The 26218-nt window shown below is 38.5% G+C and overlaps 1 protein-coding gene across 1 annotated transcript in view; it reads left to right on the top strand.

Annotated features, from left to right (window-relative positions):
- Positions 1 to 2970: 2970 nt before the first annotated feature.
- The window catches only part of RUNX2 (RUNX family transcription factor 2), a 163815-nt gene continuing 140567 nt past the window's right edge, over positions 2971 to 26218 (top strand). Inside the window, 5 exon segments of the mRNA XM_031968415.1 lie at positions 2971 to 3654; positions 3657 to 3706; positions 3709 to 3909; positions 16505 to 16661; positions 25752 to 25856. Of these exon segments, the coding sequence (XP_031824275.1) occupies positions 3534 to 3654; positions 3657 to 3706; positions 3709 to 3909; positions 16505 to 16661; positions 25752 to 25856 (634 nt within the window). The 5' untranslated portion in view covers positions 2971 to 3533.

The following is a 26218-nucleotide window of genomic DNA, read 5'->3' as shown; positions in this document are numbered from 1 at the left end:
AAAAAAAGAAAAGAAAAGAAAAAAGCTCTGCGTTCCCACATTTGAAAACGGGTGATGAAATTCTCCTTAATCTTTTTCTAATTCATTGGTTCTCCTGGGGAAAGGACATCAGGGTGGAAGAGACATGGTTTTCATCTGGGTTGTTGCTTATTAAGGTTCTTATTTCCCTTCGACCAGAGGAATAATTTCACTTCCTGCAACGCCTCCCCCTTTTGCATTTTGCATCCCCCGCGCAATTTCATTTTGATTGATACCAAAAGATCTCTTCCAATGTAGGGATTGGTACTCTATGTCCCGAAAAAAAAAAAAAAGAGGGGGAGGTGAGAGACGGGGGAAGTGACAATGACAGAGAGATATCTTTTTGATTTTAGAAAAAGAAAATAGAATTTCCTCTTCCAGTAAGGCAGCCTCAGGCAAGGGGAAAATTGACCACGGTGTTTGCCAACAGTGAACAGTGCCCAGAATTAGAGCTCTCCCCTGTGACCAAAAAGAGCATTAAAAACAAAACAAAAACCGTTCATATCGACATACAAACAATTCGATGCACAATAAACTCGACTCAGATAATACCCCAAAACTGCGCCCGCCAAGATTTGGGTAAAGCGGTCCTCTGTGGGAGGGAGGGACTCACGGACGGGGATATTGGGGTGATGAGGGGGGCAATGGGAGAGAGGGGAAGTTTCCTAGTTGCAGCACTTAAGTTATTCCTTTTAGGAGTGTTTGTAAACTGCAATAGCAATTATAGGAAAGCAGATAAAAAGGAAGGGGAAAGGGAAATTTGTGCTTGCTTTGTGTATCAGTGTGTGTGGTTTGGGGTCGAGAGGATGCACAAGAGTAAATTAGCAAAAAGTTTTTTAAAAATGGGAAAAGGAGAAAGTAAAAGTAAGGATAAGGAAGGAGGAGAAAAGAATGACACACACACACACACACACACACACACACACTCAGGTATTATTTTTGTGTGTATCTGTGCAGTCTGGGTGCGAGGAAGCGCATTCCTCTGATTTGCCTGAACTCATACACACAGACACAACAGACACTTCTTTCTTAGGCTCTCTTTTAATCCTCCAAGATTGGGGGCGATTCTTATTTCCGTGTCGCTTTAAAAATAGATCTTTGAGTTTATCTCTGGCTTGAAACCAATTTCAAAGTCAACACCACCGAGAGCCCAACGCCCCTCACACACGTTTTCAGCATCCCCCCGCCCCCAACACCTTCCAAATGCAGCCTCTGTAGCCTAAGTATAATCCAACCTTTTAACAGGAGCAGTACGTTGAAGCGAAGCCTTAGAAATTACCAGGAAGATTTTCATAGGTTGTTATCAGTGTGGGGGAGGTGTATACACATTTTTTTAATGGGAATGTAAATTATTTTAAGCAAGGCTTTTTTTTTTTTTGAGGAAACAATTAGACTATCTAAAAAGTTTAAAGAATGTTTTAGAATTTTCATTCACTTAAGAATATGGTGTATACTATGTCAGAACCTTACTTTGAAACTCCTTTGGCAACTCATGATATTCATTCTGTGAAAAACAAGATCTTCAAGTTGTTGGGGGTTAAAAAAAAAAGTTCATGAAAAGTAGGGAGAGCGGCAGTAACCAGCAAATGGAGAAAACGGTCCTCCCCCCTTCCTGTGGGTGAAATTGATTCCTACAGATTCTGCCCCCCTCACTATCCTCCCACCCCCCTTCTGTGGGCGAAGCACATTGCTGTATTTATTTTGAAGGCTACAGAGTATGAGGGCTGGCTGGAGACACCCACGTGCTTCTGACTCTCATCAGCATAATGATCGCCTTAGCCAGAGTCCTGTCTATATAAACCACAAAAACCTAATCATTAGAAATCCCAGCCTCCAAAAACCACATTTTAGGACAAAAACTGGGGCATTTTTTCTCGCTTCTTCATCCTTTCGACCACTTTTTTGGGGACTCAAAGTAGCTCCCCCACTCTGATTTACAAATAAATTATACACACTTTAGTCGGGGGAGAGAAAATTATTGGGGGGGGGCGAATTTTGAGTTTTAGTCAAATTTAAGGGGCTGAAAGGCAACGGGAACTGCCTACTTGCTTGCCCCCCCATTTTTTTGCATCCTATTTTAACCACCAAGCTGACAGTTTTCCAAGTGTTTTTAATCCTTCCTTCTTTGGCAGTCACAAGGCTGAGTGTGTAAGAAAAAAAGTTTAATTCTTATACTCTGTCATCAGTCACGCTTTTTTTTCTCTTTTAATTATTCTTTTGACCAATATTTCAACCCCCTTTTCCACTTTAAAAACAAATAAATAAGAACTTTTTTCTCCCTCAAGCCTTTTTGGTCGTAGTGGGGGTGGGGTGGAGTGACGGGGGTGAAGAGAGAGACAGAACTAAGAAGTCGGCAGAGACGCTTTGAGAAAAATGAAAAGTTTACTGCTGTCGGATCAAGCTATGAACTCTTGGTCTGTATAAATACACTTAGGGAAGCGTTCCCCGGTCTTTTAGGGGACAGAGAAAAGGGAAAGGAAGAGGACAACTAGAGGTGAAAATCCCTCTATATTCTGGGAGCCATTCTCCTATATACCGACACCCAAACCAGCTCGGTGTTCCGAACCTGCGGCACAGACAGACGGACTTGTCTTCCTCCGTGTTTCTCCCCCGCTGGTGGACTGCAGCAGTACAGCAACAATACAAAGTTAAGACGGAGATTGGCTGCGACTCAATTTACCTCCTAGCACCTTGAAAATCAGAAGGAAAAAAACCTCTTGCACTTAGGAGCAGAAGTAGTTGCAAGGAGGTGGTGGTAAGCGAGAGAGAAGAGGAGGGGGGAGAAGGAGAGGAAGAGTCGAGCCTTGAAGCTGCAAAGGCTAGCCAGCGGCGGCGGCGGCGGCGGCGGCGGCAGCAACAGCAGCAGCAGCAGCCGTAATCTGAGTGAGCTAAAACACAAGGGGGGAGCATCTGCGGCAGCGGCAACTGGAGGAGGCGGCGAAGGAAGAGGAGGAGGAGGTGGAGGCGGAGGAGAAGGCTGCAGCTGGGCAGCTGTGGGAAGAGCAGCGGCCGCAGCAGCGGCAGCAGGCAGTCCCGGAGCTATGCTGTTTCCAGCGGGGCGCTGCTGAAGAAGCCGTTCTCTGAACTGGACTTTAGGAAAGGGGGGGCTCAGGGGAGACCCAGGAACCCAGGAGTCCGAGGGGACCCCATTTAAACCCGCTTCAACCACAAGCTCCCCCCCTCAGCCGCCACACACACACCCGCGCCCCTTCTCGGCTGCCACTCTCGGTTTTTCCAAGACTCCGGAAAAGATCTGCTCGTCTTCTTCTCCCCACCCCGCCAATCCGAACTGATCAGCACCTCCACTCCCCCATCCCACCCCCGCCGAGTGTCAGACTCTTCCTGGCCTTTGGCTCCATCGAACTTGATCTCGTTTATCTCCTCCACCCCATCGCCTACACCCCTTATTTCTCCCCCCCCCCCCTCGTTCTCTCCCTCCTCGTTTCCTTTTCTCCCTTCTTTTTCACCCGGCTTCCCCTCCCCCCCGGCCACTTCGCTAACTTGTGGCTGTTGTGATGCGTATTCCCGTAGATCCGAGCACCAGTCGGCGGTTCAGCCCCCCCTCCAGCAGCCTGCAACCCGGCAAGATGAGCGACGTGAGCCCGGTAGTGGCTGCCCAGCAGCAGCAGCAGCAACAACGCAGCAGCAACAGCAGCAGCAGCAGCAGGAGGCTGCGGCGGCGGCAGCACGGCGGCGGCGGCGGCGGCTGCTGCGGCGGCGGCTGCGGCGGCTGCGGTGCCCAGGCTGCGTCCGCCGCACGACAATCGCACCATGGTGGAAATCATCGCTGACCACCCGGCCGAACTCGTCCGCACAGACAGCCCCAACTTCCTGTGCTCCGTACTGCCCTCTCACTGGCGTTGTAACAAGACTCTGCCCGTGGCGTTCAAGGTAAGGAAGGGGCTGCCGACTCGCTCTGCTGCCTTGCCCTTGTGACCCCTGCATCCACCCTCCTGCGCAGCCAGCAGCGCAGCCCGTCCGAGTTCCCCATCACCAGGCTGTGGGTGTGCGTGTGCCTGTTCGTGTGTGTTTGTTTGTGTGAGGAAGCCGGCTCCCCCGGAGGAAGAGGGCAATGCATTCTTCTCTCCTAATACTTCTTTGCCAGTCACCACTATCGTAAGGGGAATGTTCCCCCAAACGCCTTCCCCAAGAGCTTCGGCTTCCCCATTTTAAGTAGGGCTCTGTCCTACACCCTCCCCATTTGTACCTTTCTTCGAATCCAGATTTAGAAAGGGCATGGTGCTTTCCAGCTCCGGGTGGCTCGCTCCCTAACCTCCGAAAGATAATGCCTTTCTTAATCCCCTTTCCCTTCATCCCAGCTCCACTTTCCTCTCTCTACCGGCAGCGAAGTTTAGTGCACCCCAAATCACCGTTCCAAATCTCTGTTCCCCGCCCCGGCTTACTTTCTGTCCCACTTTTCTTCTTTGACCTCTCACTTTCTCAGCCTTCCCATTTACCACTTCTCCCCTTCTTTCTCCGGCCGTGCTCCTTCTCACTGCTTGCTTCAGTTCTATTCCTCAGCTCCTGCTAACTTTCTTCTAATCACCTAGACGCACTGAACCCCGACAACCGCCAACCTTCTTTCGTTCACCGCCTTTAACACCCCCGGGAACGATGCCCTCGCCACAGTTCCGTTCGTAACCTCCTCGGTCCTCCAACCTACTCCCCCAGTTCTCAGTTCCTACTGCTCCCCTTCCCTCGCCCTGACTAGCCCAACTGGGTCCGCACGCAGGGCGGCGAGGGGCACACTTCTATTTGGCTTCCTCCTCTCTGCCCCTCTCACCCCCAGCAGAGTTTTCGTAGCTTTTCTTATTGGCGTTAAGGGGAAAAACTAGGGACCCGAGCCGCTTGGAGTGTACTCTCGTTTTCGCCTCCTCCTTTCCGTGCCATCTCTCATGCCAGGGAGTCTCCGGGGCACATCATTCCCGGGGCTGGGTTCTCTGCGGACGCCCAGCGACTCTGGCCGAAAGCACTCAGACCCATTATTATCCCGGGGGCTTTAGTGAAGCTGGAGTTGGACTTGGTGGTGGGCGGGAGGAGTAGCTGGAGGGCAAGTCCGCCTGAAGGTACTGGAGGCTGAGTGCCGGCTTTCTAGACCTGCGACCGGTTTAGTTCAGTCCCCGAGGCTGGGAAAAGAAAGGCGGGGCGGCTGTTGGAGGCTGCCTACAGTTGACCAGAAAATTTCCTGGCTTCGGGTGGGTTCTGGAGGGAAAAGGGAGAGCTAGGGGAGAGGAGCTTTCTGAGGTGCTCTGGGCCGAGAGCGGGCAAGAATCTGGCCCCTTAAAGGTGGTATGTGTGTGTCTGGGGTTCCGCCCGCATTGGTCCGGAGTAGGTCCCATTTATGCACCCCGGAGGTGTCTCTGGACTAAGCAGAGATCTTCTCTTACGGAACCCTCAACCCTTCCTCCCCCGTTCCCCCCGCAATTTACCTCTTTCTTCTAATTAGACCTCAATCCGGGAGAGATGGGGGTGGGGTAGGATGGAGGGTGAAGTAATCACTTGAAAATTCTACTTCTAACTTTAAAAGTCTGGAACAAAACTTGGTTTAGCGTTTAAAAAATAACTTCGCCCCTCTTTATTCCTCATTTACATTTTCTCATTACATAATGCTCTCACTTCTAACTAGCATTGGGAACGAAGTTGGTATATGTTAGCAGCCCCTCACCTTTTTGCGGGAAGAAGTACGGGTTTGGTAAGAGGTGGGGGAACTGGACCCGGCAACAGCGGGAAAAGCCTGAGTTTCCTGCTTTCCCAATCTGTCCTCTCTCCGTTTCCCTCAGTTCCTCCCAGTACTTCTCCTAACAAATACCGTTATCTGGGTTAGAATGTCAATTCTAGGGGTGAGTTTGGGTTCGGGAAAGCACCCTGTCAGGTTGAGGAGTGTGTGGTCCCCAGCCTGTTGCAACACGGAGAGGAGCAGCCCAGATGAAGGCTCCGGGACAAGCAGGGGCTGCCCAGATAACTGTGGAGGCAGGAATGAAGTACCTTCCTTGTTAGTGGGATAACTTAAGGACTTGTTCAAGATAAAGGGGAGATCCTGAAAGAGAAAACAAATGTTGTCACCCTTGGGGCCTAGATTTCTGAGTTGCAAAACCAAAACGTAAGCTAGAGGAAGGCATTTTTCCTCCCAAAGGCTATACCAATCTTCACCATCCCTCATTAGCAGAACTTAAGCAGGTTGGACTTGGGGTCCTTGGGTTGGTACTGTCAATAGAGATCAGGGTAAGTAAAGAAAGTTCCGGGAATGAAAAAAGGGAGGAGGTTATGCCAGTTATTCCTATGTTGGGGCTGGTGCCAAAACTCCCACAGGCCAATCGCAGCTACTAGTCCTTGATCACTTTTCCTCCACTCAACAATTCAGTGTGTGGGTGGAAGTAGAAAGAAAGAAAATTCCAGGTCAATTAAAAGCACTGGTTATCTAGATAGATTTTTATATTAAGTTAGTATCAGTACAGAAATTGGAATGAGTATTATGTATGGGAAAGGGATGCTATACTCTGGGGCAAGTTTCACTTTGCAACTGACTCATGAAATGTTTTTTAGTCTTTGCCATCTTCCCTTATTAATTACTCATTTTTAATAATCAGCATTTTATGTTCTGAAAAATAGATATTTTGGAATATTTGTGGACACTTGGTATTTAATCTACCAATTTAAAAGGTGATTAAAAGACTCATTTTACCCGTGCCCCAGAATTTTCAATAATCTTGAAGGGAACATGTTAAATAGATGTAAAATTTAAATTTATTGGAAATATACAGTAAAAAGATGAGTAATATCTGCACAGCACTAAGCATCTGATGTAAAACTTTGAAAATCTAGTGATTAGGCTGCATATGCTCTCTGATGCCAGAAATCTGCACATTTAGAAACATCTGGATGTTTGACCAGATTGTTCTTATATTTGGAGTTCTATAAAGAGTTTGGTATGCTGACTGAAAGATCAGGGATGGTAAATTAATTTCAAGCTATTACCTCATGCAGCTTTATGCTGATATGATATGTGTGCATGTATTTATTTTTTGAATAAAAATAGCTTTTTTCTAACATAGAAATGACATGATTTAAAAGATAAGTGTTTGAACCCCTCAATAGTAGAATACCACAGGTAATAAAACATTTTACTCAGAAAACTTTTTTTCTCTGAATGTGATGATATCCCCTCCAAAAGTCCCTCTTCATTTATATAGATATATATATATACATACATACATAGATATGTATATATATAACTACAACTTTGTGCTGTTATCATAATTGTTGTCCAGTGATATAGTTAATTATGAACTTTTTTTTTTAGTGGATGGGATACTCTTGAATAGTAAGTTGAATTTACAAACAGTACCAGTATTAAATTGAATTAATCTAAAAAACAACATCTCTTCTCTTCATATCTCCTGTGAATTTAAGGGATAGAAAATATTAATATAAATAACAATTTTGCCCAAAATGTGGATGTTTGGCCTGATAGAGGCCAGATATTTAGGTATTGGGGAGCATCCAAAATTTTGCCCAAAATTCTCAGCTTCCATCAGAATGTTATGCATTCCTAGTCATTTAGAGAAGAACAAGTTTATTGCAGGAAACATTGCAATATAGTTTTTTTGGTATAGCAGAATTTACCTGGGATGAGGTAGTAACTTTGGAGTCATAAAATGAGGCAATTTCTTCGAAGATAACAATTTAGTAGTAGTAGTTGGAAGGAAATATGAAATTCATATATTCCTGTAATATGGATTGTTGTTTTTTAATATTCACAATAAATCATTTAGGTTTTTTTTAATCAAAGAATTTACTTGTAGGAAACTACTGTGGACTTTGTCTTCATATATTAAGCTGGGATGCCACTTAAAAAGTGATACTGACAATGATTTTTTAACATGCATATGAATCAAGGAAAGACTTTTAGGGGACAATCATTATATTTTCAGAATTTAAGTGGATTAATAATATGTAATAAAAAATAAGACTAGTAGGCAAAAACCAAGAAGACATAGGCTATTTATCAGTATACGGGAAGGGTCTTTTTTTTTTTTTAACCAAACTTTGCAGTTTTGAAATGTTCAGTCAGCCCAGGTGTCAAGGAAATGGAGATAAATATTTTTAACTTTACTTTCTGGGCCATATTACGGAAAGCTTAAAATAGTATGACTTATTAGTTCAGGGCCCTTTGTTATCCTCTATGATACTAATAATGAAAAAGTAACTTCCAAATTCATCCTATTAGTTAATACTATGCAGAAATAACCGAGAGCAAACAAACACTTTAAATTAGTCGTCAGTCATATCATTATGGTCTGTCAGCGTTTCCATTGTAAACCCTATTTTCAGAATTCATTGCTCAGCTTTTCTAGATAGCTTCAAGCTGAAGTACAATGTAGAAACTCTAATTCCAGATGTATTTTTTATGAACAAAGTAGTACAAGTGTGTTTTGCTGTGTTGTGTTAGAGTACATGAGATATTTTTAGTGTTCTCACTAAAATACTTTTCCAGAAAATTCAAGGTAGCAAAGACACTTTTAGATATAACATATTACACATAGCTAATTTGATATTTTAGATGATGCCTTTCAGTATTTCTTTAAAAAGAGGGTTTCAAAATAATTGAAGCATTTCCATTTCAAAATCATTTTTCAGCTTGACTGGATACTCTTTTTATCTCTAAAAGCTACACCTGAAGCTATTCTGTTGTATTTTTCCTGAACATTTGCGTTCGTATATATTCAGGCCTTTCAGATCTCATTGTACCTAAATATGGTTTATTAAAACATATGTGAATTGTAAAAGTTATATAAATTTATAGTAAATTTTAAGCTGTAGAGTCACAGAAGAAATCTTTTGTATTTCTGTCTTTAAATGAACTGTATTTGTGTTACTTTTGTGGGTTAATATTTTAAATTTGGATAAATAAATGTGCCTTATTGGTAATGTAAGAAGATAGTCCTTTTAGACAGCGAGGAAAATACATATTTTTAAATGACAAAAAAGGACATTTGAAAAATAGCTACTTTAGATATATAATATAGTTCTCTACCCCTGCCCTCAATTTGGCCTTACTACCAAGATAATGCTTTTAAAATTCCAGATTGCCGATCTTTAGACATTTTTACTTGAGTTGATGTCTGGCCTATTCATTGCCAGCTTGAATCAAAATCTTTTCCATAAAATTATTCTACTCTGTGAAATGCATTTTTAAAGTTATAAAGTAGTACATCATGTTTGTTTTACTTTTTATTTCTGGAATTCAGTTGGCTGTCCCTAAATTCTAGGCCTGAACTTTGAAAGTAGCTGGAACATTTGTGAAAGCTTTCAGGTATTTTGCTTTAAATTATTTTGAAACCATTGCTATTCAAATAGAGCCTTTGATTTCATTAGAATATTTCTAGTACCAGTAATTCATGTTCTAAACTACACAGGCTACAACTAACGGGACTCAGTCTGTTTCTGTGTTGTTTAATAACTTCATTTCAACATTGTTACCAGCACACTGTGCCAAATGATGTGGACCAGAAAGAGTAATTGATTAGATAAAAGCAGAAATCTCACCATGGAAATGTCATGGACAATTTTTACTTTCATTTGTTAATACTATATAAATCTGGATGAATAGCCATTTACTGAAAGAAAAAAAAAAAAAAAAGGTAAGGGCTTAGGCTATATTCCCTCATTCATTGCTTCTCTTTCACCTGAAGGAATTTACAGTTTCATTCATAGAATTCCATGATGAGTAAATGGAGGGCAACCTTCTTTCACCTAAATGTGTTTAGGCTCTTTATCACTTGATCTCAGCATCTTGTTACCTAGAGATGAGCTAAGGACAAAGGTAAGTTTTTCTTAGAGTCCCTGAGACAGAATATCATTCCCTTCTTTGCCCTTCATTTGTGGACTTGATTCTTGCAGCATTTTATTCATCATAAAATTTTTGATTCTAGACTACCTTTGTCCCACAGTAGTGTTTTCAGATAATATTTCTCACTAACTAATTGACTAACAGAATTGCAGGACAAGCTCAGGCTCCATAGTTAGTTTTAACTAATGAAAGAGTTGCTTTAATCCATCCATCAGAATACATTCTGATGAGTCAGAGTAGGTGCAGTTAAAATGCTTAATAATTTTTTTTTTTTTTTGCTTTTCAATGAATTAGTAACTCAAATAGTTGAGAGGGTCAGGAGAGAAGTTTATTTAGCTTTAAGGTTAGATGTACTGTTTAAAAAAAAAGAAAGTGTGTGTGTGTGTGTGTGTGTATATATATATATATATATATATATATATATACACACACACATTAACATTTTGGACTTATATAAAGTCAAATATTCATTTAAAAATCTTGAGGAAAGAATTAGGTGGTCTCTTGATCTGATACCACAATTACTAGTACAGACAATACAGTTGACCATTAATCTAAATTTTAGGCATATAGAAAAACTCTGCAGTAAATCATATTAGTTGGCAGTTTTTAGGCAAAGTTGCCTTATTTTAGATATATTTAAGGTAGAGAAGACTTAAAATTTGATTATGTTATTTGTTTTGTACAAAACAATATAAATCTTACCAATGATTAATGTGGTCATTATTATAATGGTTAGGCAAAGCAAAATGAATTTATGTATATTACTGTTAGGGAATCCTTACTTTTATATATTCCCATATTGAATCAATTTTCTTATTCTAACTAAAAAAATCCATTATGTTAAAAATATGCAGTATAATAATAATGTCTCAGAGTTCTTGAAAAACCTTATATTTGGGGAAATTACTTTACGTCCCTCTGAAATGCAGCCAGGTCTGGGGTAAAACCCAGCAGCCATTCCATACCTCTCAACAATGCTATAGACTATCCCAGGATATAGAGCAAAGAATAACATACCAAGTTGAAGCCTCAAGGGATGGTTTATACCAAGAGGCTATATTTAGTGCAAATTGGACTTTGGTTAGAATACAACATTAGCCCTCCAAGTCTTAGCCAGAATGCAATGTCATAATTATCCTCTCTGTATTTATATAACATCTTTCTTCTAAGGAGTCAACATTTTACAGATGTTATTTTATTAATCCCTAATAGATGGAGAGAATGTTTTACTATTCCCATTTTATAGGTTGAAAAACTGAGGCCCCTGAAGATCAAGTACTTGCCTGAGGTACCATAACAAGTCATCTGCAGAACTGGAATTAAAATTCCAACGTCTTGATCCATAATACTAAACACTCTTCACACCTTTTCTTTTCTCCATAGGTAGAAAATTGCATTTGTAACTAACAAAAGTAACAGTACTTTTGTTAGTTACAAATGCAATTTGCAATCTAAAGGATAAAGAAAGAGAAGCAGTGGGATTAGGTAGACAGAACCATCCTTGAAGCAAGAAAGACTTAGGTTCAAGTCTTACTTGTGGCACATCTGGCAAATCATTTATATTCTCAGTTCTGCAAGATTATGAATTTACAGAGTAGGTAGGTACTGACTTGCCTTTGAAGATGAAATTTCCTGACTTGGGAGTTCCGTCTATCAGTGAAATCACAAATCAAGCTTTTATCCCTGTCCCTCTAACCAAGAAAACCACAGAGTATTAAATCAAACACCACCCAAGCAGTATCTGCACGATGCCAAACATTCAAATGAAAACTGAAAAATGTAGTCAGCTCTTCTCTGGACGTCGCAAGATGCTTGGCGTTGTGTCTGCAAATTAGGAAAAAGATGGTGCCAGCAGTTATCACTCCTGCGTCCTTGGTGGGAGCAGCAGTGCCAAAAGTTTATTGAGTGCCTAGGGAGAATTGCAAGCCTTATTTGGCACCAGAAAGGTGCATGCGTTTTTGGAAGACCGTCTGCCGTCAGACCATTTAGTGGAGTGTAAGTCACACAAACAGATATAATTTATGTTCTCACATAATAAGGCACACATAGGATGCATGTAAATAAAGTCTGCATGTATTTGTGCTTTCTAAGTTAAAGAATAAAATGTCATCAATGGTATTCCAATAAGGGACTGTCAGAAAAAAGGAAGGATATTGTTAATTCTGATGCTTTACTATATAGTTCTTGGCAATTGTCCAAGAGGAGTCATCGGCTGGGATTGTTAACTATAGAAAAGATACTCTTCTTCTGGAACTCGTTGTATCACATTTCCCTCCCATGTCTCTCATCTCCCAGTCTTTGACCTCCATGCCTGAAATCTCCCTCTCTCTCTGGCACTCTCTCCCCTGTCCCCATCATCTTTAAGGTCCCCACCACCCTTAAGGCACAATTCACATTGTCTTAATTCTTTCAAGAAACCTTTCCTAATATCCCCAACATCATCAGCAATTAATGTCTCATAGCATTATAAGATTAAGAATTGGAAGGGAGATTAGATTAGAGATTTTTCTATTCAATCTTCATTTTACAGATGAAGATTTTCAGCTCTCAAGAGGTTAAGTAACCTCTGGCCTATGGTGATACAGTAAATAACAGATCCCATTCCAGGAACTTCAGTGTCAAATACAGCTTGTTTTTTCCTTCTCCCTTGTATCATAGTTTTTTGGTTGGCTGTTTAATCTAACCTGGTTGGTTGTTTAATCTAACCTCCTTCCTCTTCAACTAGATGCTTAAGAGTAGGGCCCATCTCATCTCTTTTTGTATCCTTAGTTCTTAATAAATTGTCTTGTCCCTAATAGGTGCTTAATAAATCACTAATATCTTGATGAAATCTTGACTTAATTGACTCCCATTGATTCGATGATCATTTCTTTGAGATGACTCCCATATCCAACCTTAATTTCTCTCCTGAGTTCTGGTCACATATCACCTTTGTACACTTCCAGTTTCAAAGGCATCAGACTCAGAATGTCCCCATCATTATCTCTTCATACTTGCAAACATTCTTATTTCTTTTAAGAGTATCATCATCCTTCTTGTTATCAAAGTTCAAAACTTTAGAGTCATTCTTAACTACTCTTCCTCGTCTTACATTAATAATTAGTTGTTGATTCTAATTGTATAACATCTCTTCCCACCTGGCCCCTTCTTTCTATTTATGGGTCTCCTGATCCCCACCCAGTTCAGGCTCTCATAACCTTTTATATAGACTTTTGAATCAGCTTCTTATTGGTTTCCCTGTTTCAAATCTCTCCACATTCCTTTTTGCACATAGAAACTGTCAGTATTCTTAAAACATGAGTCCCTTCCCTGTTCTAAAAGTTATGTATTCTGGTTAATTATTTTATCTAGGTTAAAATACAGTTTTCTCTGTTTGTCTTTTTAATTTGACTCCAGTTTACCTTTTCTGAATTATTGTACATTACCACCTTTTATACACTCAACATTTTAACCAAACTCACCTAATTCCTGTTCTCACGTAGAACCCTGAATCTCTTTTTTCTATGCCTTTGCAGAAAGTGGCTCTCATTCCTAAAAATACTCCCTCAGCACTTCTGCCTATTATTATCCTTAGCGTTCTTCAAAATTCAGTTCCAGCACCATCTCCTGTGGAAATCTTTTCTGGTTCATCACAGCTGTGAATACTTCCCCATTGAAAGTACCTTTTATGTCTTTTGTATTTATTTTTCTGTATGCTTATTGTTTTCCTCAACAGCATTAAATCTGTTTGAGGGAAAAATCTGCTTAATTTTCATTTTTGTATTCCCCAGCATCTAGTAGAGTACCTGGCATCAGAAAGTGCTTAATAGAAGCTTGTTGAGAAGCAGGTGTCTCAGTGTATTGAGCAACAGCCCTGGAGTCAGGAGGACTTGAGTTCAAATGTGGCCTCAGATATTTACTAGCTGTGTGACCCTGGCAAGTCACTTTACCCCAACTTATCTCACTCACCAAATAAATGCTTATTGATTAATTAGTTATTTGTTGATTCAAAGTACATGGCTTTCAGAGGGGAATGGAAACCATTAATTTATGCACATTTAAGTGAGAATAATTTGAAGTCAGTGGGTTATTTTAAGGTTATAGCTTAATGAAGGAAGGTTTTAAGAAGACATGGATAATGACTTGAATTCCAAAACACTAGAAAAGAGAGAATAAAATCTTCCAAGCATGATAAGTAGTTTGTGCAAATGAGAAATGAGCAAAATAGTTTAGGAATTAGTAAGCAATATAGGTTTTGTGCAGGTAAGTGTAGGTAAAAGGAAGAAGCCAGAGAGGGTGGATGTTTTAGAGACTTGAATCCTCTAGATCAGAGCCTATTCTTAGCAGTGGGGAGCCAGTAGATAGATATGAATAGATCTGTACTAAATTTATATGAATAAGTTATCATGTGTAAGGCACTCATGCCACAGATGGCACATGTTGGTATTTAATTTAGCAGAAGAATATTGGACAATTTCAGTGAGACAGTCTGTAAGCTCTCCAAAGAAAAAAGTGAAATTATCTCAATGTGTTAACAGAATCTGGACAAGAATTGGGGGAAGAGTTAAGAGAAATGGGATAGAACTGTGATATTTCCTAGTAGTAGGACTTGGTAGTGAATTATGCAGTCATTAAAAAAAAATTGAGCACATGATTAAGATACTTTTCATTCTGTCTGGAAGAGGGGTTCTGAATTTTTTTTTTGTCATAGACCTTTTGGCAGTTTTTTGAAACATTCAGATCGCTTCTCAGAATATTTTTAAATATACAAAATAAAATAGGATTACAGAGGAAAGATTATGAAAGAAATCAGTTATATTGAAATACAGTTTTCAAAATATTAAAAATGAAACCTCTGAAATCTATCCATGGATAGGGGTCCAAGAAAGAATCATTGTTCTAGAGGATAAGCACTACTAATCCATCCACTCTGTCCCTCATTCGATTAAGGACTCACATCTGTAAAGTTAGGATTAAGAATATAATCTATAGTCAAAGAACAGAGCAAACTAACTGATCCCATATGGAATCCATGAATTTGGACTTATTAACATTCTTCTGTATTCATTCAGTAATCATTTCTTAATATACTATGTTCAAATAAGTCTACTAGGGACTTAGAGAGACAAAAAGATAAATAAGACCTAATTCCTACCTTCAAAGTATAGGAATTTAATAGAAAGATAAGGTCTCTAGGAACAAGAATAATACAAAATAGAATGTAAGAAGTATCTAAAAGAGGCATAAACAAAGTATTATAAAGATTTATTGGAAGGAGAGATCCCTTTTCAGTGGGCAAATCAAGGTAAACTTCATGGAAGAGGTGGAAACTGAGCTGGGCCTTTCAAGGGTGGTTAAGATTGGGGGAAGGGAAAAATCATCCTTAGCACAGAGGTACTGAGACTAAAGCTGAGGGGAGGCTAGAGAGTATTAGATGTTTGAAGCAGATACAAAAAGTGCATGACTTTTAATGTGAGATAAGGAGGGGATAGGTTGGTTGGAGCCAAATCCTTTAATTCTGCATTGAGTTTGGTCTTTATTTGGTGGGCTTTTGGGAATCCTATATTGTTTACATGTTTTTGAGTCATGTGCTCAGAGTTGTGAATTAGGAAGATTAATCTAGCAGTGGTAAGATGTATTAGAGGGGGAAAACGGTAAATATACACTAGTTAAGAAACTATTGGGATGAGCTAGGTATGATGGTGATGGGCCTGAATTAGGTTATTGGGAGTGGGAAATAGAAGGAGAGGAACTGGGAGGGCAGAGATGAGAGGTGCTATGGAGGATGAATTAATAGGACTTGGTGACTTTCTGGATGTGGAAGATGAGAAAAAGGGAGTAGTCAGATTATGCTGAGTTTACAAACATGGGTGAAAGCTGGAAAAAAAAAACCCTCAAAAATTATTCCAAGATAGATGAATGTGAACTCAATTCTTCCTGACTCCAGGTCAAGGCTCTGTTCTACCTAATTGCCTACACTTATCACTTATCTTGTATTATTAGCTATTCTTTAAAATTTCTACATTTCATTTCTAAATCTTAACTTAGCTTCTTGTGGGCAGAAACTGTCTTAGACTTCTTCAGTCCCTGGCACAATGTAGTGCTTATCATGGGTATTTGCTAAAATTTTGTTTTATTATCTGTATGTGAAGATCAGAAAGTAACCCAAAATTAGTGGCTAAAATGGGCTGATCACCTAATAGGTGTCCAGGATTACAGTTAAGAACTATGACAAACGATGGACAGGCTAGACCATCCTTATCCAGTGACTCTCATTGGAGCATAACTCAGACCTCTGTGGGTGGATTGCAGAAAACCAGCAGTATGCACTAGCTTTTCTCTTTTGGAATGTTTCCTGACAATGATTTGAGCATGAGATTTTTAAAAAATATAGATGACTTCTTTGAAGAACCAGCAGAAAAATAAAAGAAGCTTTCTTTAGTCCAATTTTGAAATGGATGCACTCTGAAATATCGGTGTATTTGAAGTGGCCCCTTTATTAGGTGTACCAGCTTCATTCATTCCAGTTGGCCACAGTTATGCTGCAGCAGGGACAGACTCCTGATAAAGCCTACAGTTAAGAAGGATGACTCACATCTTTTAGACTTTGCCTGATGCGCTATTTTTGTTGTTGTCATTTCCTAATTTTTATAGGTGGTGGCCCTAGGAGAAGTACCAGATGGGACTGTGGTCACCGTCATGGCTGGTAATGATGAAAATTATTCTGCTGAGCTCCGAAATGCATCTGCTGTCATGAAAAACCAAGTAGCAAGATTCAACGACTTGAGATTTGTGGGCCGGAGTGGAAGAGGTGAGCCTTTTAAAGAGAGAATGTATTTTACAAAACTTGAATCACCTTATAAAGTCAGCCCTAGGGATGATAATGGTGGTGGTGATAATGATGATGGTGGTGGTGGATGGCATTAGAATTTAAACACTAGAATCCTGAAATAAAACACATAAAACCATTTTTTAATCTGTAAAATTAATTGTGCACTACTTGTCATGAATTTATTCTGAGGATACATTGTGATAATGTGAATAAAGTCTACTGCCACCTTTAAAGGACCTTGTCAATGTTAGCAATATTGTACCAGGATATTTTGCATCTTGATAGTGCTTTATGATAAAGGCTAATTAAATAAAGCAACAGCCTTCTTTTCTCCAGTGGTGGGGGTGATGACTCATGTTTTATTTGAAGACCCAGGTAACATTTATTATCTTTTTGATTCCTTTAAACTTTTGGATTTATTTCATAATTTGAATTTTTTTTCAAAAAGTCTTGTTATTAAATTTGTTGTGTACATGAGAGTGAAATAGGGGGAAGGAAGTTTTCATAGGTTCAAGTTCTGGATTATAGGGAGTCAGATAACGAAGTTCATTGAATGGCAAAGGGAAACAAAAATATATATTGTTAATTTCTTGATGGAAGCCCAATTGCTCTTAAGTTGTAGCAATTTGTCAATATGTTCTTCACTTACTGTGTCACAGCATAATAGATTAAGAACTGTAGTTTGAATATGACTGTACCAAAGGTCTTAAATTTTTTTCTGACCTCTTTGGTAATATGGGGAAGTCTGTGGTCTTCTCAGAACAGTGCCTTTTTTTCTGAGGCACTTGCCCATGGTCACGAAACTAGGAAATCTGTCTGAGGTCACATTTGAACTCAGGTCCTCCTAACTTCAGAGCTGGTGCTCTATCCACTGCTCCACCTATCTGCCCCTGAACAATGCTTTTAAATGAATAAAATAAAATACATGAGGAAATCAATATACTAAAATACAGTTATCAAAATATTTTAAAAACAAATTTGCATTTTCCAGGTTGTGTGGAAACAGTAAAATAGCATGGTCATTGTTTACTCTCAAGTAAGAATGCATAGGAAGAGATATATAACTCTCCATTTTTGCACCTGGGGCAGCACAAACTGTTCTTCAGCATAAGGACCACAAAATGAACCCTTAAATCTACTTTTAGAGCCAGGATCCTGGAAGCCACTAGGGGGAGGGATAGAAAACTTGGGGCCACAGAGAAGCCATAGCTCAGAAAGGCACTGGGAAGGAGAAGCCGCAGGCAGGTCAAAGATGGGAAGGAGGTCATCTTGGATGGGTGATAGCAGTGGGAAGCAGGCCATCTGGTAGCTTCCTGCTTTTAACTGATCCTTCTTGCTAAGTGCTAAGCCCCATCATTGCTCTAGAACTATGGGTATTTTTAGGGTTTTCTAAATCTGACATTTTGAATGCAAAACCCCAAATATCCCATTCTAGTTAAGGCTCTATGCACTTGCCTTATTCCTTCTATCAGTGATTGGCATTTACCTTTGTAGTAGGGTTTTTAAAAGTTGGATTGAGTGTAAACCTTTAATGTACCAACTTGCTTTATTTCAGCTTGACTGTGGAATTGGTGAGTCTGATAAATGATCATGACTCAGAATGTCCCTTTGGTATTTAAGGATTTCCTCTCATCTGAAATCTATACTGAAATTGTAGGAAGCCTTTTAAAAGATGGCAAATAGAAAATAATTTCCTTTTAGCCTTTTTGCAGCTGCTTCATAATTGGAGTTAATGATGGAAAGGATGTCTCTAAGGAAACCAACTCTTCAGTTTTCACAGGATTCTCCTGAGACAATCCTATATGTCATCTCCCTATTAGGCTTAATGTATTTATTTGTTTATTTAAGCAAATATTTCCATTTTAAGCCTTCTTATAAGAAAAGAAAAAGCAACCCCACTGTGTGCTGCAAATTCAGTTTAAAAAATATAACTTCCCTTCTGGAACAGCAAGAACAGAATAATGGGTCATAGGAAATGAGAGGTTTTATTTTTTTAAACAAAGTCCAAACTGACTGCTCTTAAGTTTGGATCAGATGTCAAATTATTACTATTGTAAAAGCTTGATAAGGGAGATTCAAGAAGGGTTGTTTCCGATGAGTAGTTTTAGTTTACTTTCTAGGAACATGGCCAAGAAGTTGTACTTTTAAACTTTTTTTTTTAAAGAACAATTATGCATGATAATGAGATACTGTCACAGAAAGGTCGTTTGAAATAAAGTGAAGCTGGGTCTCTCTACTGGAATCAAAGCTAAAGGTGTTATTTCTCCATCATGTTTAAGTTAACTTCATTTTTTTAAAAAGAACTGTTATATCTTACTACTGAATGATTAGGCTTGAAATCTCTTTGACTCAATCACTAGCACAGTCCCACATTAAATATAAAGCTCAGTATTTCTTTTCTCTAATAAACACATGAAAGAATATGCTGGACTCCCTGTGTGTCCTCAATCTCATTTGAGTTCTGTGAAATATTATTTTCTATTAAAAGAGAGGAAATGGAGTTTAGTATTTAAGGAATCAGCACAAATTTTATTTTACTTTTCATATTCAGGGTAGTGTTTTCATTTATAGTGCTTTTGTATTATATAGACTCTGCATTAAGTTTTCTCTGATCAATCTGAGTAGAAACTATGGCAAAGTGATAGTGTACTTTGTAAACCCTCAACATATTTATTTAAGAAACTTCAAAGAGAAACAAAGGGTGTGCACTGTTTTACTATATTGGCTTTCTGAGTTTTGGCTGGTTTCCCAAATAGCAATTTTTATATTTAAAAAAAAAAGACAGACTTAACTGCTTGCAGACTTTTCACGCATGGAAGATGAAGAAAGCTTCTTTTGATGAAGTGTAATTATGTCCAAACAGAGCTGACCCCCTCCCCCTATATTTCTTATGATCTTAACTGAAGAAAGTAGGGTTTTTCCTTTGAAGCAGCCGGGACTTGGTGGAGGATCTGAAATGCTACAGTCTGCTGCCAGAGGCAGGATGGAGAAATTGGTCCAGACTTGTCTTAGAGACTTCTACGAGAGAGAGAGAGAGAGAGAGAGAGAGAGAGAGAGAGAGAGAGAGAGAATATGAACACTATGTCACTATATCAATACTATACAGTATATTAAAGGAAACAGTTAAGAGTAAACAGAAGTCAAGAGAAAAAAATAACTTCAAGAAAATATTGATAAGATGAATCAAAGATTGTTTTTTAACAGAATAAGTTGTTTTTCAGTGACAGGAAACTCTCTAACCTATAACTCTTTGTACCTGACCTGGTTTATTGCACATTTTTTCCAGTTTCCTCTTTCATAATTGTGCATCTTCATCTCTAAAATAAGGAACCTGTCCTCGAAGGTCTTTGAGGCCCTTTATAGCTCTAGGTTTATTAGCTTATGATCTAGATTTTTCTTAAATTTCAAAGACTAAATCAATCCTGTTATAATCTCTCCAATTCTGCTTTCCCTAACTCACTCTAATATATGCATATACATATAGATAGTATATATGTTTATGTGTGAATTTATTTATATTTGTACACACATACACACACACACACACATATATATATATGTGTGTGTGTATGTATGTATATAAATTTATTTCCTCTGCTCTTGAAGGAATAGGCAGATTTTTCCAGTGCCATATTGTATTATTCCTTCAGTTTGGGAAAGATAATCAAATCTATTTCATGACAATATATTACAGAGGGTCAGGTAACTATTATAATTTGACCTTGCACAACTCTACTGATGCTTAACACTTTTGGACTTGTTTTGTAATCAGTTATTGATTAGATAATCGCTGCTGTGAAACCTATCTTGTACACCTGTGGTTGAGAACTGCTTTTCTTTTCTTTTAACATTTTTCCTTTTTTCATCATGAATTAACAAACTTAAACATTTCAATATTCCAAGAGTAACAAAAGAAGACTACATGTGAAACTTTGAACTTGTTAATACATTTATTTTTAGCTATACTTAAATTTAAGAGGGTAGTTACAAAATTATTCTCCTTCCGAATTTCTTTTTGTTTTCTTCTGTGTATTTAAAAAATGGTTTATACTTTTTTCTAACTTCCTTCCTCCCTTCCTTTCTTTTTTCCTTCCTCCCTCCCTCCTTCCTTTCTTCCTTTTCTCCTTCTTCCTCACTCCCTTCCTCTCTCCCTCTTTCCTTCTTTTTTTCTCTCTTCCTCCTTCCCTCCCTCCCTCCTTCCTTCCTTTTCTCCCACTCCTTCCCTTCCTTCTTCCTTCCTTCCCTCCCTTCCACCTTTCCATTTCTCTCTCTGTCTCTGTCTCTCTCTCTTTTTCTTGCTTTTCTGTCATTAACTACTAGTGGTTACTACCTGCTGCTTCATAACAATTATATTTAATTAAGCAAAAACAATCAACACTACAATTGTGTCAGAAAATGTTTACCTCATTCTATGCTAGTCTAGAGCATCTCTTCCAAGGTGCATTTGCCATTAGCCTCCTCTGTAATGACTGGTCATTCTCCCTTTTTCTGCCTTCACGTTTCCAGCAGACTAATGTTGAGGGGTGTGTGTGTGTGTGTGTGTGTGTGTGTGTGTGTGTGTGTGTGAAACACAGCTGTAAATTCAAGTTAATAAACATTTTTAAAGAGCCTACTATATGTATACAAAACACTGTGTTCGTCTAAGAGAGAACAGAGGTGAAATAGAAGGGTATTTCCTGTCCTAAAATAGCATTCTCTCCCCAGTATGCCTACAGTCCCTCAGGCTACTATAATGATTGTCTGTCAGTGTTAGTCTCCTGTGGTTACAACTGAAAATATAGAACTTGAGGACATAGTTCGGAAGTAACTCCCTGATAAGTCTCTGGCTGATGAAATTAGTGAATCATCACTAAAATTAGTTGTTAGTTTTCAGGAATAAAGAATATATGTATATATTTTAAGGATATATCAAAGACTAATAGAAAAGTATGTGTGGAAAAGATATTTCTTATTATAATAACTTTTTATTGACAGAACCCATGCCAGGGTAATTTTTTACAACATTATCCCTTGCACTCACTTCTGTTCCGATTTTTCCCCTCTTTCCCTCCACCCCCTTCCCTAGATGGCAAGCAAGGATATTTCTTTTGATTGATGAAAGATATCCAGGAAATAAAGCAAAACTTTATTTGAGGAAAGCATAAATATCATCAGAAAACTGTAACATATGAAATGATCATTATTTTGAAGTAGAGAGTTAATTTCTGTGTTGGTTGGTATTCCCTGAATTTGTCTTTGGTATTACCTACATCTCTTTTCAAAAGAACAGCAAAGAGTGGGAGGAATCTCTGTTAAAATTTTTTTAATGTTAAGCACATCTTGTTCTTTGGGATTTGATTTTAACAGTTGTAATTTAAATGCTTATTTCTTCCCCCAAACCACTACCCACCTCTTTATTTGAGAAGGATAAACTGGGGCATTATAGGAACCTGGTTTCACTTTGAAAATTTGTATTCGTTTTTAAATTGCAGAGTAAATATCTGGAATCTAGTGGAGATTCTCTTTTTTTTGCATAGAATGTTGCCTTTGATTTAAGGAAAAAATAATACTTTTAAATCTTAAAATGAGTTCAAAATATAAATGGGTTCAAAACAAGTTTGTCTAAGTTTGTAATTGAGGCCTATAATCAGTTAATAATAGAATTTAAGATTATTTAGGGTATATCCCTAGCCTTTTATAAATGTTTTATTTTCCCTACCCCACATTGCAAAACAAACAACTCCCTCAAAAAACCCCATCCCATCTTTTGCAAAAAAAGAAAAATAATAATTGTCACAACTGAGTGACCATGTTTGTTTAATATATTCAACAGTCTGCCCCTGTAAATCCTTTCCCTCCTCCCTTCTCTCAGTGGCACAGGTGACAGAAAGCTGGATCTGGAATCAGGAAAACTTGTATTCAACTACAGCTTCAAACACTTGCTTTTGTTATCCTTGGCAAGTCACTTGACCTTTGCCTGCCTGTTTCTTCATTTATAAAATGAGGATAATAGCAGCACCTACCTACCAAGTTTAGTGTAAGGATCAAATGAGATGATGTTTGTAACGCGCTTTGCAAACTTTTAAGCTATATATATATATATATATATATATATATATATATATATATATATATTAACTATAAACACACATATATTTTGCTGTTGTTATTAGTAAACTACTGTTATTTAAAGGATGGAAATCAATTTCATTATCTGTTCTACAAGATCGTTTGATTATTCTGATTACTCATAATCCACTTACTTTTAGTATTATTCTCATTGACGTTATTGTAGACATGGTCTGGTTTTTTCCCTTGGTTCACTTTACTTTGCATCACTTTGTTTAAATTATTCCTCATATTTGTCATTTCTTCCAGGACACTAATTTTCCATAATGTGTACATACAACACTTTGCTCAGCTATATCCTGATCAATAGCATCTATGTTGTTTCTAATATTTTTGCCATAAATATATTGCAAAATATGGATTCTTTCTTTCGGACTTTTATACTTTTAGGGTATGTGTCTAGTAGTATGTCTGTAGACTTTTGAGATCAGTGCTATAAAAATAAATACCATTTCCCCCCCAAAAAAACATCAGATATTGCTAATGTTTAGAAATTGCAGTTGAACTATAATAGGAGCCCGGATGGTGAAATTTAAAGATTTGTGGAGTTGAGTCAAAAGATTGCATTTCAGAGTTCAGGATTCAGAAATATACCACCTTGTGTGTCATCAGACAAATCCCTTAACTTTTTTTTTTTCTCTTCTGCAAAATGATGGGATTGGACTAGATTACTGAGATTTTTTCAACTCTAAATCTGTTTCTCAGATAAAATCAGTTCTATTTCAGAGATCTACAAACCTATTAATTTTTCTCTAATGGAAGAATAATCTCAAAACTTTCATTCGATATCCAAATTTTCAATATTTAAATGCTGAACATAAGGAAAATTTCTATGTATATATTTTATATTAACTGGCCTTTAGTTTGGAGAAAAGTAGTTTGAATTATTTAAAGCATATATTTCATAATTGATATTCACTTGAATATGTATATATAATATATATAATACATAATAAATATATAATATAATATATATAATATATCACATTGATATATTAAAGAACACACTTTAAAAGTAGGTGTTGACCTGAGGGAGTCACTTAACCCCAATTGCCTCAGGAAAAAAAAAAGTAGATGGCACAGTGGATAAAGTGGGCCCTAAAGGAAGACTCAAGTTCAAATCACTTGCAAGTTGTGTGAACCTGGGAAAGTCACTTAACCCCAAATGCCTCAGAACCCCCCTCTGTCCTCCCCCCAAAACATCTTGCTTTAGATTTTTGCATTTATTCATTTCAAACACACAAATGAAATGGGGCACATTTCTCTACTTCTTAAAGATTCTTTAATATTCCTGAGGAATATTCTCCATTTTTTTTTTTTCTAGCCATTGGAAAAATATAGCTTAGGAGACCTAAAGCCACATGCTCAATAACAAATGATGTGTGTCTTAAACAGATTTTAGGAACCTCCATGGCCTGAATTGAAAAGAAAACCCAGTCACTAGACTTGACAGCCAAAGACCTGTTCTGCATTAAGCCTTATATATAACCTGTTCCATATTAGGCTTTGAAAAGATTGCATTAAGTTTTGCATTGCTACATATTGTTTAAGATTTGTGTTTTGATTTAATGCCCCCAGAGCTCGGTGAAGGGAAAGAATCATTGGTCCAAAAAAAAAAAAATGATTTTTAAAAGGTTCTGGTCCAGAAGCCTCCTAAGTGGGCAGCGAGGCCTCCGGATTGCTGAATGTTTTATTGAGTCACTCTTGTACGCCTACCCTTTCCTGTCTTGTAACAGTTTGCAGTTTTGACTATCTGACATTACTAACCGTTGCATATCTAACAGATTACAACTGTCAGTGAGTCTGCATAACAGAGGCTGGTGTCTTCTTAGGGGGAGAACATCCATTCAGAGCTCCTATCGCAATTTCCCCTGCCTTTTCTTTGCTCCTTTTCATCACCTTCTGCCCAGGAATCTGAATCATCAGTTGTGATATTTCAACAAAGTGTGGGGGCCCCCTCCTAAAAGTTAAAATTCAAATGTACATTTGGGGGATGCCACATATATCTGGCACACAATAAGCCACTGTCAAAGAATTATTTCAAGACTTAATAGTGGGGACATATGTAAGGGGGGGGGGGAAGTTGGGGGTGGAGGAAAACTTTGTTCCAGTAATGATGAAATCATCATCATACCACAGGCACATTAAGGCCAGGACAGGAGACACTAGCTCCCTGTTAAAATGATTCCCATAAGAACTTGACTCTTTCATCTTCTTATTGTAGTGCAGTTAAGCAAATGAAATGGTAAAGCCATGTGAAGTAAATAACATAATCAACAATGATTTACTATTGTTCTCTCATAGGGTTGTGACCCAAACCTAAATAAAGGCTTCTAAAATTGTCTGGATTTGGATGTGTTCCTGATGTTACAGAAAACCGAAAGGAAGAGAAAACTCCAAGAGTGGACTGTGGCTTTTGTTTTTATTACCATTATTGCTACTGCTCAGCACTTTTAAAACCTGGAACTGCCTTGCTCTTCATCTTGCACGGTGGATCAAGGCAGTCATGGCTAATGCTGAGGCCGGTCTTTTGTCAACAGACAAGTTTAGTGACTGTTTAAAACGGCAGTGGAGAAAGGGTTTAGAACTGAGAATTAGAAAGGCTTTGTCTTGGGGTTTGGACCCCAGGAGCACATTTCTATACAATCAGAGATAGTTAGACTGTGGAATTTGTTTTTTGTTTTTTGTTTGTTTTTTTTTTTTTCTTTTAGCTTCGAGGTCCTCTCCTTAATACAACCTCCTCTTTTTAGAGAGAAGAGTGGCTAAGCAAAATGCCTCGTGTGGAAGAGCTGGGATTCTGACCATGGGCTTTTGTTTCTAAATTCTGCTATTTCTACTGTATAATGCTCTCTTTGGAGATGGGGGAAAAATTGCACTTTGAAAACCTTTATAGCTGTATTAACATTGACAAGGGCTTCTTTCTTGTATTTATTATGGATTATTCTGTCTTTCCATCTGCAGGAAAGAGTTTCACCCTGACAATAACAGTCTTCACAAATCCCCCCCAAGTTGCCACCTACCACAGAGCTATTAAGGTTACAGTAGATGGGCCTCGGGAACCTCGAAGTAAGTACTTGTCTTTCTATTAAATACAAGTAATAGTACATATAGATATGTGGAAAATGTACACTCCTGAAGGAGGATATTGAATTTTTCCTTGGCAACATAGTTTGGGCTGTGTGATTTCTTTACCAAATACACTCTTTCCCTCTAACTTCAGTGGTAGAAGAATTAGAAAACATTCTCAGTTAGTGGGAAATAAAATTACAGATCCATCCTTTTCTACAAGGTAACAAATGCTTCTGAAACACTGGGAAGTGAATTCATAATCATTTTGTAGATGGAAATAGGTTTTATAAGAATTTCAGTATCTCTATTTCATAATAATGAACAGACAGACTTCTAGAATCCCATGGTGGAAAACAACA

Source organism: Sarcophilus harrisii, chromosome 4, assembly GCF_902635505.1.
Source record: "Sarcophilus harrisii chromosome 4, mSarHar1.11, whole genome shotgun sequence".
Taxonomy (NCBI): domain Eukaryota; kingdom Metazoa; phylum Chordata; class Mammalia; order Dasyuromorphia; family Dasyuridae; genus Sarcophilus; species Sarcophilus harrisii.
This window is presented reverse-complemented; position numbering and strand designations above follow the sequence as displayed.